Below are 18,213 nucleotides of genomic sequence, written 5' to 3'. Positions count from 1 at the left end.
TCCGCTGTCTGTGGCCACGGGGAGGAGCAGGGGGCCCAGGGCTGGGTACCTGGGACAACACAGCTGCTCTGACAAGCTCCTGCCCACCTGTCCACTCTTTGAACTCCAGAGGCCCCGCAGGTCAGCATCCACACCAGGTCACAGCGCTTCTCCCAGGGCATGGAGGTGAGGGTCCACTGCTCGGCCTCCGGATACCCTGCACCCCGCATCTCCTGGAGCCGCGAGGGTCGCGCCCTGCAGGAGGACAGCAGGTGAGGGCCTTAGGGACTTCTCTGGGCCTCAGTCTTCGTAACTGTAGCAAATGGGGGAGTGGCATTTGCCCCGCCTTCTTCCTGATGATTTGAGACTCAGGAGCAAGATCATTGGGGAAACATAGTGATGCCTCATGTGGGCTCTGGAGTCAGGCATTCCAGCCGCAGAATCCGGCAGACCTGTGCTTGCATTCTGCCTCTGCCATTCAGGCTGTGTGCCCCTGGGCAGGTCACCTTACCTTTCTGAGCCCGATGAATAAAAAAGGAACATAAAAAGTGATGAACCCACAGCCTGGCACAGAGCAAGCAGTCAGTGTAAAATGGTGTCTCCAGTAATGTTGTTAATTAATCTGCTTTTGATAACGACTGGGGCAACCCCATGTGACCCAACCTAACTGGTCCCTTCCTGTTGAACATGTTTCGTGGCACGACTCCAGAGTCCGCGTGGATGCCCAGGGAACCCTGATCATTCAGGGGGTGGCCCCAGAGGATGCTGGGAGCTATAGCTGCCAGGCTGCTAATGAGATTGGCAGAGATGAAGAGACGGTCACCCTCTACTATACAGGTACGTGGGTCAAGGGCATCTGCGGTAGAGGGTCCCTGGTCCTGCCTCCCCCCACCCCTCCCTTTCTCCCTCTCGTCCACAGATACTTAAGAGTATCTACTGTGTGGCAGACACTGGGATACAATAGTGAACACAGGGACCCCGTCCAGGTAGAGGTTATATTCTAATGGGGAAGAAAATTGCAAGCAGATAAATAAGGTACTTTCAGATGGTGAAGGTATGGGACGAGCACAGAGCAGGGTGGTGTGATGGAGTGACGTGTAGCTGGGCAGAGAAGGAAACTTACACGTAGGATCAAACCCTTGCCCCAGACGGGAATGGGAACAGCATTTCAGGGAGAGAGACAGGGTGGGGCAAAAGCCTCGAGATAGGAATGGCCCTTGGGGTCCCCAAGGGGCTGCAAGGAACAGGAGGCTGGCTGGAGTCAGGGGCCAGGGAGTGGCAGCCAGCCCCTGTGGTGCATTTTAGAACCTTGTAAGATTTCACCTTTTACGCCAGGTTCAAAGAGAACAAAAAAAAAAAAAAAGAATGTATGTATATCTGACTCACTTTGCCGCAAGCAGAAACTAGCATAATGCTGTAACTCAACTATACTTCAATAAAAATTATCTTTAAAAATTATATATAAGAAAAAGGAAATATACATTAATGTGTTTAGAGGTAAAGGGATATCATATTTGGAACTTATTCTCAGCCAGTTAGAAAAAAAAAAGAATACAGAGAGAATTCTATCATGATAAAAGGAAACGAATATGGCAAAAATGTTAACATCTGGTGATATGGGTGAAACGTACATGAAAAACCTTTGTATTATTCTTGCAACTTTCCTTTGTGAAATTACTTCAAAATAAAAAGTTTAAAAAAAAAAAAAAGAGGACAAGAAGGGAGTTTAGTCCCGGGAGTAACTGGCTTTTTAACAACCAGCTGAGGCTGCGCCTTTCTGGGGGCAGCTGTCCCGGCTGGTGGGGGGTGGGGAGGAGGCAGGTGCTCAGCCCCACCCTGACCCCTCTACCTCTCCCCCAGCTGGGGAAACCAGTGCTCTAGGGAGTCTATGGGTTGGTCCCCGATTCCCCATCTGCTCCCCACACAGACCCACCATCCGTGTCGGCTGTAAACGGCGTGGTGCTGGCTGCCGAAGGGGAGGAGGCGGTGCTGGCGTGTGTGGCGACCGGGGTTCCCCCGCCCCGGGTCATCTGGTATCGAGGTACACGGACTGGGTGGGGAGAAGGGCCTGCAGAAGGGGCCTGCGGGGGGCCTGGAGGATCAGCTTTCCAGGACAGTCATGGGGGCACTCGGAATGGGGTGTCTGGGGAGAATGGACTGTTTCAAGCAGCCCCTGTCACCCCTAGCCCAGTATCCATATATAACTGATGCAGACTGGCTCAGAGATCAGGAGCAGGATTTAGAATAGACCCAGGTTTGAATTCTGGCCCCCTGAGTGGCCTCGGACAAGTGGCTTGACATCTGTGAGCCTGGTTCCTTAGCTGGGAAGTCAAAAGACAGCTTGTTTCTCCCTAACATTCCTCTTGTTTATTTGGCTGCATCGGGTCTTAGTTGCCAAACATAGGCTCTTTAGTTGTGGCAGGTGGGATCCAGCTCCCTGACCACGGATTGAACCTGAGCCCCCTGCACCGGGAGCTCAAGGTCCCGGCCATAGGACCACCAGTCTCTGAGACAGGTCGGTTGTGTGAGGATTAAATGAGCCCATATGTGCAAATTGTTTAGAACAAGCCTGGCCCATGGCCTGGGTTCAGTGTCCTTAATGGTGGTGATGAGGATGCTGTGATGATCAGAGCTGGCAGTCTTGCTGAGCATTCTGTTGTGAGGCTTTTCTGAATTAGTGAGTGTAGAGGGTTTTCTGTGTGTTGGACCCCAAGCTGGAGTTTGATCAGCAGGAGCCACTCTTGCTCCCACATCAGTGGACCTGGGTCCCAGGGCTCCTGCCTTGGACTTTCCAGGGCAGAACCCTGGGCTCCTTCTCAAGCACAGCCCCCTCCCACCCAGACGCACTCCAGCCTTGGCAGCACCTGTCTGTGATCTCAGCAGAGCCTCACCTCGACACTGACAGGCAGCGTTGGCTCAGAGTTTGAGCGTTTTGTCCGTGGCCACCAGCTAGTGGTGGCAGAGGCCTCGGGGCTCCTTCCTCAGGGTGTGGTCACTGCCTGTCATGGCTGGGAGCTCTACCAGCCCAGCCCAGGAGCCGCCTTTTAAAGGGGCACCTTCCAGTGGAATGGCTTCCCAGGTGGTGCTAGTGGTCAAGAATCCACCTGCCAGTGCGGGAGACGCCAGAGATGCCGGTTCGATCCCCGGGTCAGGAAAATCCTCTCTGGATAAGGCAGTGGCCACCCAGTGCAGTATTCTTGCCTGGAAAACCCCATGGACAGAGGAGACTGGCGGGCTACAGCCCATGGGGTCGCAAAGAGTCAGACACGACTGAGCACAGCACACCCACCACCCCGTGGAATGTTATTCAGCCTTAAGAAGGCATGATGTTCAAGTTACACGACAGTGTGAGTGCAGTTACCGTTGAACTGTATGCTTGAAAATAATCAAGATAATAAATTTCTTGACTTTCTTTTTTGCCACAATTAATTTTTTTAATTTGACTCCCATGACAAAGAAAAAAAATTGAAAAAAAAATCAGGACCATAGCAGCTATTGTGTAGAAATTTCCCCCTACATCTAATTGGCCAAATGAAGAAAAAAATCTTTTATCTGTGACATTTTCAGAGACATTTGCTCTAATATGGGGTAATTAAGTAGTAAAAACTTAAAAGAGAAGATAAAAAGTTTTCTTAATTTGGAAAAAAGGAATGCAATTTTGAGACAACATAGATGAACCTCGAAAACATGATGCTAAGTGAAATAAGCCAGAAACAGAAGGACGAATATTATATGATTCCACTTAACTGAGAGGGATCTCTTCTAAGAGATGCCTAGTGTGTGCAAATTTAGAGACAGAGAGGAGAAAGATGGATGCCCAGGGCTTGGGGAGGGGTAAATGGGGAGTTAGTGTTTAAGTAGGGCTTACATTTGAGAAGATGAAAAAATTCTGTGGATGGATCATGGGGATGTACCTGATCCCGCTGAATTGGACACTCAGTGCTTAAAACGGCAAAATCTTGTGTTATGTATATTTACCACAATTTTAAAAACAAACAAAAATTAAATTAAGTTGTAAAAAAGGTTCAAAATCAGGGTGATCCCTCAGGCCTTAGGAGCCTGGAGGGGTGGGAGTCAGGGAACAGTAAGAGAAATGAGAATGTATCATCAGAGAGGCAGAACTGGGGGGGATGGTAGGGGGCTTTTCCCAGAGCTGACCCAAGCCTCAGTCTGCCGCTGAGCAGAGGGTAGGGACCCAGGAGGGAGACCCAAGCGAGGCGTTCTTGGGTAATGAACCTGTCACATGCAAGAGGGCAAGCTGAGACTCACTCTTGACCAACAGAGGGACTCAGAGAACTGGACTTAGGGGTGCTCACTTAAAAGAAAAATTTTTTAATTGTGGTAAATTGTGCATAACATATCTAATACCATCTTAACTGTTTTTAGGTATATTCACATTGCTGTACAACCATCACCACCACCCATCTCCAGAACTCTTTTCATTTAGCAAAACTGAAAATCTGCACCCATTAAACAATAGGGGTCCTGATTACAGGGTGGGGGGATCTTTGCCTCACCCACACCCCTTTGAGGTCCCAGCCTTGTGGAGCTGCAGGAACTCAGGGTCAGGAAGGCAGCTTGATCCCCAGGCCTCCTGTGGCAACCATGGATACCTGCCTGATGTTTTCTCATCTTTGGTCCAGGGGATCTTGAAATGATTTTGGCCTCTGAGGACTCCATTTCTGGGATGCTGCGGATCCCGGTGGTTCGTGAGAGGGATGCTGGCATCTATACCTGCCGAGCTGTCAATGAGCTGGGCGACGCCACTGCAGAAATCCGGCTGGAGGTTGGACGTGAGTGTACACCTTGTCCCTGCCTGTGCCCTGCTACCTGCCCTACTTCTGAGCAGGGAATGCTCAGGTAGCAGAGAATGCCACCCTGTAGCCTGCCAGTGGGGGATTTACATCATTTGGACCCAGAGCACGTGGGACAGGGATTTTAGAGGGAGATGGTGTATGCGCTCCCACTTGCTATGTAACAAATAGCCCTGAAACTCTGTGGCTTAAAATAGTAAGCATCTATTGATGCACAGTCCTGAAGGGTTAGGATTTTGGTTCTGACTCAGGGTCTCTCACAGGAAGGCACTTATTACACTGGTCAGGGATGTGGTCATCTGAAGGCTTGACTGGGGCTGGAGGATCCACCCTAAGTTCATGTATGAGGCTTTTGTCAGGAAGCCTCTGTTCCTTACTGTTATGGTCTTCCCTGGAAGGTTTCTCGTGACATGGGTTTTCCTAGAGAAAGTGAGTTGAGAGGGATAGAGAGAGAGAATCCAAGATGAAAGAGTTTAGTTTAGTCGCTCAGTCTTGTCTGACTCTTTGCAACCCCATGGACTGTAGCCTATCAGGCTCCTATGTCCATGAAATTTTCCAGGCAAGGGTACTGGAGTGGGTTTGCCATTCCCTTCTCCAGGGGATCTTCCCAACCTAGGGATTGCACCCGGGTCTCCCACATTGTAGGCAGACTCTTTACCCTCTGAGCCACCAGGAAAGTAAGTCTTTATAGCCAGTCACAGTCTTGGAAGTGACATACCATCATATATCCTATAGGTCACATGGACCAACCCTGGTATTGGTAGGTGGGAGAGACCCCTTAAGTGTGAGAGTCCCAGGAAGCAGGGGACATTGCCCACCATGGAAATAGCTCGGCTCCAGCTTGGGCACTGTCATCCCTGAGACCCGAGTTCCAGTTTCGTGTCTATCACTGACCATCTATATGCTTTGGTCAAGTCATTGACCCTCAGTCTCCCCATCTGTAAAATGGAGCTGAGGGCTTCCCTGGTGGCTCGGCCATAAAGAATCTGCTTGCAATACAGGAGAAGTAGGTTCGATCCCTGGGTGGGGAAGTTCGCCTGGAGAAGGAAATGATAGCCCACTCCAGTATTCTTGCCTGGGAAATCCCGCGGACCGAGGAGCCTGGCAGGCCATAGTCCCTGGGGTCACAAAAGAGTCAGATACGACTTGGCGACTATACAACAGCAAAGCGGAGCTGACCGCACTGCCTCCTTTGTTGAGTGGCTGTGAGGGTTCAATGAAATCAGACACATAACGTTTACCACTGGGCTTGGCCCATTATGGGTGTTTAATAAATGGAGAAGTGATTACTCCCCTTTTACAGACAGGGAGTCTGGATTCTTCTGTGGCTGGAACATGGCCTTGGCTGTGATTGCCGTGAGGTCTTGGTTCCAGGCCTGGATCCTGGGCACTGGGAACTGCTCGGAAGTTGTGGGCACAACTCCTTGGCGTGCTGAGCCAGAGCAGATGGGGCTCTGAGGGTCGGCTGTGGCCATGATGAGAAAGACAGGTGCTGGGAGTTCGGGGGAAGTGCGGAGAAGGGGAATGGGCTTGAATGGGCCGGGTGGGATGGCCAGGGGGCTCCCCAGGGAAGCTTGATCAGGAGGGTCCAGCCCTGGGGGAGACGGTACCATCAGGCTTGGGGATCCTCCCATGCTTGGGGATGCCTTTAGTGTTCATTCATTTGTTCCATCATTGCCATCCTCCAGCACGTGGTCACCAGGTGGCCAGGCCCTGTGCCCCAGACCCTGGGTTGGGAATACAACCGCATCAGCCCTTACGTTGTCCTTGGTGCCAAGAAGAGAGACAGTAAACAGACAATTAGAATGCTCAGTGTACTGAGTAATTAGAAGTGGCATCCGTGGGGCCTGTGCCCAGAGAAGGGGGCTAAGCCAGCACCAGAGGCCAGGAAGGCTTCTTGGAGGAGATGATGTCTAAGCTGAACCCAGAAACAGTCAGGTGACAAGCTGCACAAAAAGATCTGTACAAAAAAGATCTTCATGACCCAGATAATCATGATGGTGTGATCACTCACCTAGAGCCAGACATCCTGGAATGTGAAGTCAAGTGGGCCTTAGAAAGCATCACTACGAACAAAGCTAGTAGAGGTGATGGAATTCCAGTTGAGCTCTTTCAAATCCTAAAAGATGATGCTGTGAAAGTGCTGCACTCAATATGCCAGCAAATTTGGAAAACTCAGCAGTGGCCGCAGGACTGGAAAAGGTCAGTTTGCATTCCAGTCCCAAAGAAAGGCAATGCCAAAGAATGCTCAAACTACCACACAGTTGCACTCATCTCACATGCTAGTAAAGTAATGCTCAAAATTCTCCAAGCCAAGCTTCAGCAATACATGAACCATGAACTTTCAGATGTTCAAGCTGGTTTTAGAAAAAGCAGAGGAACCAAAGATCAAATTGCCAACATCCAGTAGATCATCAAAAAAGCAAGAGAGTTCCAGAAAAACATCTACTTCTGCTTTATTGACTATGCCAAAGCCTTTGACTGTGTGGATCACAATAAACGGTGGAAAATTCTGAAAGAGATGGGAATACCAGACCACCTGACCTGCCTCTTGAGAAACTTGTATGCAGGTCAGGAAGCAACAGTTAGAACTGGACATGGAACAACAGACTGGTTCCAAATAGGAAAAGGAGTACATCAAGGCTGTATATTGTCACCCTGCTTATTTAACTCATATGCAGAGTACATCATGAGAAACGCTGGGTTGGAAGAAGCACAAGCTGGAATCAAGCCAGGAGAAATACCAATAACCTCAGATATGCAGATGACGCCACCCTTATGGCAGAAAGTGAAGAAGAACTAAAGAGCCTCTTGATGAATGTGAAAGAGGAGAGTGAAAAAGTTGGCTTAAAGCTGAATATTCAGAAAACTAAGATCATGGCCTCCAGTCCCAGCACTTCATGGCAAATAGATGGGGAAACAGTGGAAACAGTGGCTGACTTAATTTTTTTTTGGGGGGGGGCCTCCAAAATCACTGCAGATATGAAATTAAGACGCTTCCTCCTTGGAAGGAAAGCTATGACCAACCTAGACAGCATATTAAAAAGCAGAGACATTACTTTGCCAACAAAGGTCCGTCTAGTCAAGGGTATGGTTTTTCCAGTGGTCATGTATGGATGTGAGAGTTGGACTGTAAAGAAAGCTGAGTGCTGAAGAATTGATGCTTTTGAACTGTGGTGTTAGAGAAGACTCTTGAGAGTCCTTCGGACTGCAAGGAGATCCAACCAGTCCATCCTAAAGGAGATCTGTCCTGGGTGTTCATTGGAAGGACTAATGCTAAAGCTGAAACTCCAATACTTTGGCCACTTGATGCAAAGAGCTGCCTCATTGGAAAAGACCCTGTTGCTGGGAAAGATTGAGGGCAGGCGGAAAAGGGAATGACAGAGGATGAGATTGTTGGATGGCATCACCGACTCAATGGACATGAATTTGGGTGAACTCCGGGAGTCGGTGATGGACAGGGAGGCCTGGCGTGCTGCGGTTCATGGGGTCGCAAAGAGCTGGACACGACTGAGCGACTGAATTGAACTGAACTGAACTGAGCTGAACTGACAAGCTGTGGGGACAGTGTTCCAGGCAAAGAGAACAGCATGTGCAGCTCTCCCCCAGGCAAGAGAAGCCAGGCAGAGAGCGGGGCGCGAGGGCGGGGAGGGGCGAGGCCGAGGCGGCCGACTGCCCAGCTGCGGGTCACTCCCAGCCTTCGGCTAGGGAGCCCGGTGGCGTCTGGGCTTTGTCCTGAGGAGGTCGTGAGTGGTTTCTAAGGAGAATGATGTGCTCAGACTTTCCTTGTCTGTGTGGCTGGGCTCTTGGGTGGGGTAGGGTGGGTGTGGAAAACCATAGGGCCTGATGATAAAAATATAATAAGTCTTCCGTGAAATCTGCCCTGTAGCAAGGCCAGCTCTAAGCACATTTCAAGTACTAACCTGTCATCCTCATGACAGCCCTTTGCAGTGGGTTCCACTTTATCCTTTCATAGATGGGGAATGAGGCACAGAGAGGTTAAGTGACTAGTCCAGGATCACACATCTGGGGAGTGGCAGAATCTGAACCCAGGGTCGGGGATTTTAGTCCCTGGACTTGGTCCTGATGCTCCCAGAAGGGTGAGCTTGGACGTTGCTTCTCTACTCTGAGCCTTGGGCTGCTCACTTACAAAATGTTTGTGGCTGTTGTGTGAGTAAGAGATAGGAAAGGTCTTGGACAAGAAGAGCTCTGATAGATGTCACTGTCACTGTGATTAGCCGGTGGGTTCTGTGTAGGCAGAGAAGGTGCTCCAGGGATGGCAGCCCTGGGTGTTGTTACAAGCGGTCCTCCTTTGTTCCGTGTCTGATTCCTTTTCAGCAAAGCCTTATTTCTTTGGGAACCAGGCCAACCCGCCTGCCTGATCCTGTTCCTTCACCTGGCAGCTGTTGGTCTGGAGGCCATTTCCCCATATCAGAGGGGTGAGGTGGAGGGCACCCCAGAGGCAGGCATCTGGAGCACGGGGCCAGTGTGGCCTCTGGCCTTGAGGTCAGGGACGGGGTGGACTGTGGCCCAACACCTGTGTGTCTGGGGAGAGCTGGCCTGGCAGCGGTGGTGGGAAATTGAATTTCCTGCCCATCTGGGTGGCAGCTGTGGTGCGGCCTTCCTGGCCAGGCTGCCAGAGCCTGGGGGCTAAGAATGGGGGCACTGTGCCCACTTCCTGCTGTTCAGCTGGGAACTGGCTTCCTGGAGGTATCGGCGTTGGGGGCAGGGTACAGAAAGGAGGGCAGCCTTCCCCTGACCTGCCAGGGAGTGCCCACACTGTGGACCAGCCTTTGAGGGTCTCTCCCCTCTGGGCCTGGCATTTGTCAGACAGGAGTCCCGGATCGAGGTCCAGGGCCTGCTGCTTGTTTGGCCAAGTTATTTACCTTCCTGGGCCTTGCCTTCCTCATCTGTAAAATGGGGCTGCTGATGACAGAGGCTTATTCACAAGGACCGTGAGAGATTTAATGAGAATGTGCTTCACTCAGGACTTGATTGAAATAAATACTCAGTGTACAGGGGGCCGGGCCCAGTGACAAGGGCCTGGTGTGGCAGAGTGAGACGGAGTGATTGTCCTGTGGCTGGTGACCAGGCTCCATGGCCATCCCCAGTCCCAGTCCTCCCCAGAGCTCAGTGCTCTTTCTACTATTTTAAAACTGCTCTGACCCAAGTTCCCCTCGTCCTGCTGGTTTCTCTTGAAACGGATGCTCACTCAGCCCTCTTTCTTTACTTTTGGAACTTTCATTTATTTGGCTGCATCGGATCTTGGCTGCGGCACGCAGGATCGCCTGCTTCTCTAGTTGCGGCGTGTGGGCTCAGTAGTCGTGGTGCTTGGGGTTTGTTGGCCCATGGCATGTGGGATCTTAGTTCCTCAACCAGGGACTGAACCTGCGGCCCCTGCATTGCAAGGCAGATTTATAACCACCAGACCACCAGGGAAGTCCCCACTCAGCCCTCTTTCCACTGGCTCATTTTCGTCTCTGCTTCTCATCCCTGACTTGGAAGCCTCTGGTTGCTGGGTGGGTGAGCAGGGGGCGGCGGGTGTGCGTCTATGAAAGCAAAGCCCCTCCAGCCAGCTAAGGGGAGCAGGAGAGAAACACAGCTGCGCTCTGGGGCCAGCATCCGGGCTGCTTCTCCATCAGGCAAGGGCCCAGAGCCCATGACCCTTTTAGGGCTGCTGGACAGGGCTCTGATTTTAACTTCTTTTGCCATCAGGAGGAAAAAAAAAAAAAAGTGAAGAATAAGTAGATGAAAATGAACCCAGTCTGGATTGTGTTTGTCTTTATAAACAGTCATAAAATACAGTTTAAGATTTTTTGTTTGTTTGTTTAGGGAGGAGAGTCATCCTGCACTTCTGGCCAGTGGAACTGAGGCTCCAGGCTCCACCACAGGGTCTTTCTGTGGGGAAAGGGGTCTTCTCAGGTGGGGGCTGTGGCAGCCATCCCCAGCCCTGTCTCCTTCCAAGAGACCCTGGAATCCTTCTATAAACAGGGCAGGGCCTGAGGCCAGCCTCTCCTGTGGTCACCTGGGCCTGGGTCCCCCGTCCTCCTTCTGGCCAGGCTGAGTCAAGACTGATTAGGGCTCCGTTTCCCAAGCTGACACATCCCCACAAGCTCTGACCCAGGGCTCTGGGCCATGGGAACTGGGAGGATGGTGGAGGAGACTGGGGGGTTGCAGGATCCCCAGATGATGATAAAGAACTCTAGAACTGGGGAGAATATAGTTATCTCTTTCTGGAGGGGGATCCGAGGTCCAGAGCAGTGAAGGGGTTCATCCACGGGTGTCCAGTGGGGCAGAGGCCATGAAGTGGGGGTGGGGAGGGGCCCTGCCCAAGCTTCAGGCCTTCAGGCTAGTGGCCCTTGCCTGGAGGGCCAAGTAAGGAGAAGTCATCACCTCTGTCAAAGTCACTTCCTTGGAGAATCCCTGGGGGTGGAGGGAATAGCTCATCAGTGCTGATAAGTCTCAGCTTTGGCCATACCCTCCTGTCCTGCCCCCTCCCAGGCTGGTGGCTGGCATCCTTCACGGGGCAGTTTTCTCTTCCTGAGTGTTTCCGGTTCCCCACACAGAGCTGCCTCCCTGCAAACACACTGCAGCGGTCAGATGATGAGCTTAGAGAGCATGGCGGCTGCGGTGTGTCTAGCTGTCTCAGGGCACTCACAGCTCCTGGCCCGGAAACCTCTCAAGGTCGAGGCAAACAGGGCCATTCCTGGGAAAACCTGGGGGCTGCGGAAATAGCTCATGGTCCCTCCCTGCAGGGGGCACCTGAGAGTCTGAGGAGAGGGCTTGGAGCCTGAAAGCAGAGGTGGCTGAGCCTCATGGATGGGACCCTGGGAAGGGCACGGGGCTGGCAGCCCGCCCCACCTCCAGATGCTGCAGCACCAGCGTGGGCCCCACGTGGGCCCAGCTTTGCATCTCAGTCTCCTGTCTGCGCAGTAAAGGGACCAGAGGACCCCCAGCTCTGGTATGCAGGGTTCTGGGGTCCTGCCTTATTTGGAGGCTCCAGTGATGAGCAGAGGGAAGGCTGCATAGGAGACAGAGTTGCAGTTTTAGGGGCGGGATCTGATTCTGGAATTTAGCTGACTGCACCTCTGAGAGAGGAGTGAAGAGGTGCCAAGTTGCCCCTGAGTACCAATGAGATGCAGGGGTGCAGTGGCTGACAGCCTGGGTCTCAGCAGCAGCCGGATCTGGGCTCCGACCCCAGCTCGACCATTGACTTTGAACTGCACCTGGGGCAGGTGTCTTAATCCCTCCGACCCTCAGTTTCCCCACCTGTAAAATGGGCTTTCGAATTGTGGTGCTGGAGAAGACTCTTGGGAGCCCCTTGGACAGCCAAGGACATCAAATTAGTCAATCTTAAAGGAAATCAACCCTGAATATTCATTGGAAGGACTGATGCTGAAGCTCCAATACTCTGGCCACCTGATGTGAAGAGCCACCTCATTGGCAAAGACCTTGATGCTGGGAAGATCAAGATTGAGGGCAGGAGGAGAAGGGGCAACAGAAGATGAGATGGTTGGATGGCATCACCGACTAAATGGACATGAGTCTGAGCAAACTCCAGGAGGCAGTGAAGGACAGGGAAGCCTGGCGTGCTGCAGGCCATGGGGCTGCAAAGAGTCAGACACAACTTAGCGACTAAAAGACAACAACAAAATGGGGTTGTAAGAATACCCACTCCGTGAGTTCACTGAGGCCGTGAGTGAAGTCATGTTTCTAAAGCACCACCACCTTGCCTGTCACGGAGCAGGCATTCCAGATGCTACCCTTTGATGCAACATGAAAGTCTCTCAGTCACGTCCAACTCTTTGTGACCCCATGGACCATACAGTCCGTGGAATTCCCCAGGCCAGAATACTGGAGTGGGTAGCCTTTCCCTTCTCCAGGGGATCTTCCCAACCCAGGGATCGAACCCAAGTCTCCCGCACTGCAGGCAGATTCTTTACCAGCTGAGCCACAAGGGAAACCCAAGAAGACTGGAGTGGGTAGCCTATCCCTTCTCCAGCGGATAGTCCCGTCCCAGGAATCGAACCAGGGTCTCCTGCACTGCAGGCGGAGCTATCAGGGAAGCCCAGAACCCTCTGATAGTCGCTTACTATTATAAGTCAACTGTCCCTTCTTGGGGAGGGAGGTGAAGTTCAGGATTGGGAGGAGAATGAGAAGGAGGGTGTGCTTTTTAATACCTCATATTTGGGAGAAAAAGTGGGGTTCTTTGGCTATGGAAGGAGAGGGTCAAGAGGCAGCGTGGGAAAAACGGGGACTGAGAGAGAGGCCTGCGGGAGGAGGGAGGTTTGAATTGGGCCCTGCAGTGCGCTGGGTAGAGCCGAGGAGGCAGGCTCTGGGGGTACCTGGCCCTGGAGGTACCTACTCAGGGTGGGGGGAGGGGAATAAGAAAGCTGTATCCCCAGGGCCAGGGCTTTGCAGGACCAGTGACGCCATCTGAGGCACCCGGAGCAGATACTTGCTTGGATTCTCAGCTGGTGCAGCTGCCAGGCCCCAGTGAGAAAGAGAAGTGACTTGCGGGTGGTGTCTGAGCTCAGGTCCAAGACTGTCTTCCTCCTTGCAGTGATTTTCCAAGTTGTGTTTATATCCCTGGAACTCCCCTGCTCCCTGAGGCCAAGAGGGAAATTTGATGTCATGATTTGGATGGAAGGGGGAGATTTCTGGAGAGAGACGGCAAGAACAAAGGGGTGGAGGATTTTCCTCCATGCTGGATGTGATGGGTTCAGAACAGGCTGGGGTCCTTCCTGGTCAGGGGTCTGGGGACAGGGCTCTGAGGGCAGTGCCCAGAAGCTGCAGGGAATGGGGCCTGGACCTGTCTGGAGTTGGGCCACCTTCTGGCCAGCAGAAGCATGGAAAGGATTATGAGTCTCTGTTTGGGAAAATAAATTACTTCCATGCCCCACTCCCCATCATAAAAATAAGACAATGCTTGGGAGAAAAAACTTTGAAAGAAACACTACAAACCATTAACAGTGGCAGGGACGTGAGGTTTGAAGTGTGTGGAGCAAAAATGAAGGCTAAACCGTTATGTGATGCTTGAATTTTTTTTATAATTTAGGCGCCCTTGTTTATGTCTGTTATCCTGGTGTAATTATTATGATGACCCTTTTCACTCTCCAGTGTCCCATTTGGACCATAAAGTCTAAGGTCAAGTTATTTATAGGCCTGTTTTGACTTTGTAGTAGAGATTTATATGCTCATTACAAGACGTTCAACAAGCAGAGAAGGATGTTGTAAAGTAAAGATGAGCTAGAACCTCCCTATGAAGTTGGCTGTTTGGGGTCGTGGAAATGGTGGCCAGAGTCCAGGAGATGTGTGAAGAGAAGCTCTGGTGGTCCAGGAGGAAGGCGTGGTTGGGGGGGTGCCCTCAGAGCTGGTGAGGTTCCTGTGGTCAGGCATGACTTGCAGCCCCTCCAAGCTGGCTTCCCGGGAGATGTCGCCTGAAGGAGCAGGCGTGTTGCTCCCTGTGTGGCTGGACAAGGCAGGGTCCCCGAGATGCCATGTGGGGTCTGAGGACTTCATCCCTCTGAAGGCTGCTCGCTCTGCCTCTTTGTCTCCAGGAGCCCGTCAGAGCTGCACCTTGCCAAGCTCAAGCTGGCCCTGGAGCCCTGGATATGAGTTAGGTTCTTGAGGGAGGGGCTGGAAGAGGGAAATCCCCCAGCGAGGGGAGAGCAGGCAGGCCTTGGAACAGTGCCCTTGGGGCTGAGCGGGTCCAGCCACTGGGCAAGGCTGACTGTCCCCTCCCTGCAGATGCACCCCAGCTCTTGGAGCTGCCCCAGGATGTCACCGTGGAACTGGGGAGGAGCGCCCTCCTGGCGTGCCGGGCCACGGGTCGCCCACCGCCTACCATCACCTGGCGCCGTGGAGATGACCAGCCTCTGGGGCCCGGGCTGGGCAGCAGGACTGGGTGGCCCGATTCAGGAGTGCTGTTCTTTGAAAGTAAGATACTGGGGCTGGGGGAGGGTGGGCAGGGGAGACAGAATGGCTTCTGACGCCCTAGGCCCCCAGACTGGGCAACTGGGAGCAGCACACTGACCCCCAGAGCTGGCCATGGGTCAGGCTGATGCAGGTCATACTGCAGCCGAGTGACTCTGGTCACGCCATTCCACTCCTCTGAGCCAGTCACACCAGTGACGGTGACAGGACCTCCCACCTTGGCTTAACAACAGTCCACCTTAAGGAGCTGCTGTGTGGGTGACACACGGAAACCCCTTAGCACAGTGTCTGACACGTGTTAAGTGTTCTGTGTGATAGCCATCATCGCCACCATCACCATCCTCACCATCCCCACCATCCTCACCATGATCATCACCATCATCATCGTCACCACCGTCACCACCATCTTCCTCATTATCATCTTCATCATTATCAATTCCATCTCCATCACCGCCATCACCATCCCCACCATCCTCACCATCCTCACCGTCCTCACCATCATCATCGTCACCACCATCTTCCTCACTGTCATCTTCATCATTATCAATTCCATCTCCATCACCGCCATCACCATCCCCACCATCCTCACCATCCTCACCGTCCTCACCATCATCCTCGTCACCACCATCTTCCTCACTGTCATCTTCATCAATTCCATCTCCATCACCGCCATCACCATCATTTTCCCTACTGTGCCAGGCCAGACGCTGAGCACTATATTTGCATCATCTACTGATCCCTAAATTATCCCCGTTCTACACATGAGCAAGCCTAGGCCTTCTCACCTTTCCAAGGCCTGGCTGCATCCCCTATCCTTCTCCTCCTCGCCACCCCAGCCCTCCCACCTGGCCTCTGCAGGGCCGGGCTGTGCCAAGGGCACTGTTGGCGCCTGGGGAGCTGGAGCCTGCGGGCGCTGGAGGCAGGACATGCTCTGGCAGTCAGGCCTGCCTTTTCCTGCCCTTCAGGTGTGGTCCCCGAAGACCAGGCCCCGTATGTCTGCGAAGCTGAGAACGTCTTTGGGAAGGTCCAGGCGGAGGCCTACCTCCTCGTGACTGGACACGGTTCGCTGGTGGATCTGGAGAGGAGGGGTTTGGTGGGGACATGGGCCCTCCAGGGAGGCCCCCATGGCTGCCCGTCCTTTGGGACAGGAGTGTCCACAGCCAGGCTCCCCTAGAAGAGCATCTGGACCCCTACTTTCAGGGTAGTGTGCCCCAAGAAGTGTGCCCTTTGACCCTTTTGGGGTCCCCAATCCTGATGCCTCTCTGGGTGCCCTGGGGAAGAGCAGAGGGGAATGAGGGCCCTGGTTCCCACGGGAAGCCAGTGTACCGACGCTGTCTCCTCTCCCTGCAGTGCCCCCACAGATTGCCAGCAGCGCCCCCACCGTCCGGGTGCTGGAGAGGCAGCCGGTGTCTCTGCCCTGTATCATCCTGGCTGGGAGGCCCCGCCCCGAGCGGCGCTGGCTCAAGGCCGGCGCGCCTGTGAGTGCTGGGCCCCTCTGGGTGCCGCGGGCAGTGTTGCAGGGAGGAAGGGGCTGTCACGCTCACACCTCGGCCTCTGCTTTGCGGTTCCCTTGGACTGTCTTCTCCCTTCCCTGCCTCTTTCCAGAACTTTCTCTGATAATGCACTAATAGCATCCTTCACCCTCTCGAGTCCTTGACTGGAGGAGCTTGTGCTTCATTTGTGCTGCAACTGGGGAACAGCAGTTTAGTGGGGGCATGGACACAAGGCATTCGTCCATCGCCCCCGTTCTGATGGTTCCAGGACGGAGACGAGGTCTGTGCAACGGAGCACTGCCCAGCCGCCTGGCACTGCTGGGCACACAGTGGCTGCTTCACCCACCCCCACTGATCTGGTTTTCTTTGTTGGTGCTGTTGTTTAGTCGCTAAGTCGTGTCTGACTCTTTGAGACCCCACGGACTGTAGCCCGCCAGGCTCCTCTGTCCATGGGATTCTCCAGGCAAGAATACCGGAGTCGGTTGCCATTTCCTCCTCCAGGGGGTCTTCCTTTTTCAGGGACTGAACCTGAGGCTCCTGCACAGACAGGCGGATTCTTTGCTGCTGAGCCACCCAGGTCCCTCTATTTCCCTTCTCCATTCACTCCTTTCCCTCTCCGGTCTGTCCTCAGACATCTGAGGTCCGTGTGCCCAGGAAGTTATAAAAAAGGTGCCCTCACCCCAGAAGACACCCCAGAAGATGCCAGACACCCACGGGAGGCAGCAGCTGTGTGGGCAGACTGCTGGTCCTGGCCCCGCTGTCCCGGCCCCTAACGCAAGGGGACAGACAGTGTTCAACTCGCGGAGCGGGCAGGCTTTGTGGAGGCTGATCACGCGGGTGACCCCCTCTGCAGGATCACCAGGAGGAGGACCCTCCCTGGGCACACGGGCTGGGGCAGGGAGGAGTGTTCCCCAGTAGAATCCGATGGGCATGAGGGGAAGGGGTGGCCCTGGGTGTCGTCCACGCCAGGACACGGACTGACCGGAGATGCAAAGCTTGTTTTAGCTCATCAGGGACACTGGGTAGGCCTGCACCTGCCCAGATGCCAGGGGCAAAGAGCAGAAGCCCCCTCAAGCTCACTCAGCCCCAAGGGATCCCAAGACAGCCTGGGGGCATCTCCCAGAACCCGAGAGCAGAATGTGCAGCCAGGCTAGAGGGACAGAGACAGGGAAGCCCAGAGCGGGCTCACCTGGCGGAACAGTCCTCACCAAGGATAGGCTGGCTGGGCATCTCTGCAGAGGCGGCCCCAGGCCCCATTCTGGACTAGCCTCCCCTGCCCCACCCTAGTCCTGATGGGGACACACCAGGCCAGTCGCCAGGAGCCGCTCTCTCTGGGACCACAGCTGATGCGGCCGCACCTCCGCTCCACTCTGCATGGCTCGGTTCTCTCCCCAAGCACGGGCTGTCCCTCCTCTCTGTGGCCTTGGTGTGCATGGGCCTCAGAGCTCCAGTGCTGACTCAGTGAGGGCTCTAGCCCCAAGCCTACCCTCCTGGGAGGGGCTCCTTTCAGTGCCCTTGGGTCAGGTGTCCTGCCCTGGACCGGTAGACCTTGGGCGAGCAGGCTCAAGGGTATGCTGGGGGTCACATCCACCTGGCCCCGAGGGTCTGTGGGGTCTCATGACTATTCAGGAAGGGATGGGAGTGTCACCCCCAGGCCCCCACCCTCTTTGCAAGCCCCTGGCCTCTCTACCCAGGCTGTTCCCTGCTGGGCTGGTGGGCAGTGAGGTTTCTGGCGTTCTCTTAGCGGCTCTGAGTGGGGCCCTTGGTTCAAGCTGATTCTTCTTCGCCCCCACCAGCTCCCACCAGGCAGCCGGCATTCCGTCCGGGCAGACGGCAGCCTCCACCTTGACCAGGTGTTGTTGGAGGACGCCGGCAGGTACAGCTGTGTGGTCAGCAACACGGCTGGCTCTCACCATAGAGACATGCAGCTGGTTGTCCAGGGTGAGTCCTGGGCTGGTGGCGGGGGGCAGGACGGGATGGGTGAAGGTGCC

At 53.9% G+C, this 18,213-nt stretch overlaps 1 protein-coding gene across 7 annotated transcripts in view; it reads left to right on the top strand.

Moving 5' to 3' along the window:
* HMCN2 (hemicentin 2) overlaps positions 1-18,213 on the top strand; it is a 172,512-nt gene that overhangs the window by 45,736 nt on the left and 108,563 nt on the right. For all 7 annotated transcript variants that reach the window (XM_027966283.2, XM_042245526.1, XM_042245524.1 and 4 more), the window contains exons 12-19: positions 110-251; positions 689-816; positions 1,907-2,020; positions 4,623-4,772; positions 14,544-14,732; positions 15,695-15,790; positions 16,080-16,207; positions 18,019-18,163. In XM_027966283.2, coding sequence (XP_027822084.2) covers positions 110-251; positions 689-816; positions 1,907-2,020; positions 4,623-4,772; positions 14,544-14,732; positions 15,695-15,790; positions 16,080-16,207; positions 18,019-18,163 — 1,092 coding nt within the window. The remainder of the gene's footprint in view (positions 1-109; positions 252-688; positions 817-1,906; positions 2,021-4,622; positions 4,773-14,543; positions 14,733-15,694; positions 15,791-16,079; positions 16,208-18,018; positions 18,164-18,213) is intronic.

The sequence above is a fragment of the Ovis aries genome, chromosome 3 (genome assembly GCF_016772045.2).
Source record: "Ovis aries strain OAR_USU_Benz2616 breed Rambouillet chromosome 3, ARS-UI_Ramb_v3.0, whole genome shotgun sequence".
Classification (NCBI taxonomy): domain Eukaryota; kingdom Metazoa; phylum Chordata; class Mammalia; order Artiodactyla; family Bovidae; genus Ovis; species Ovis aries.
Note: the sequence above shows the minus strand (reverse complement) of the source record. Positions and strands in the feature narration are given on the sequence as shown.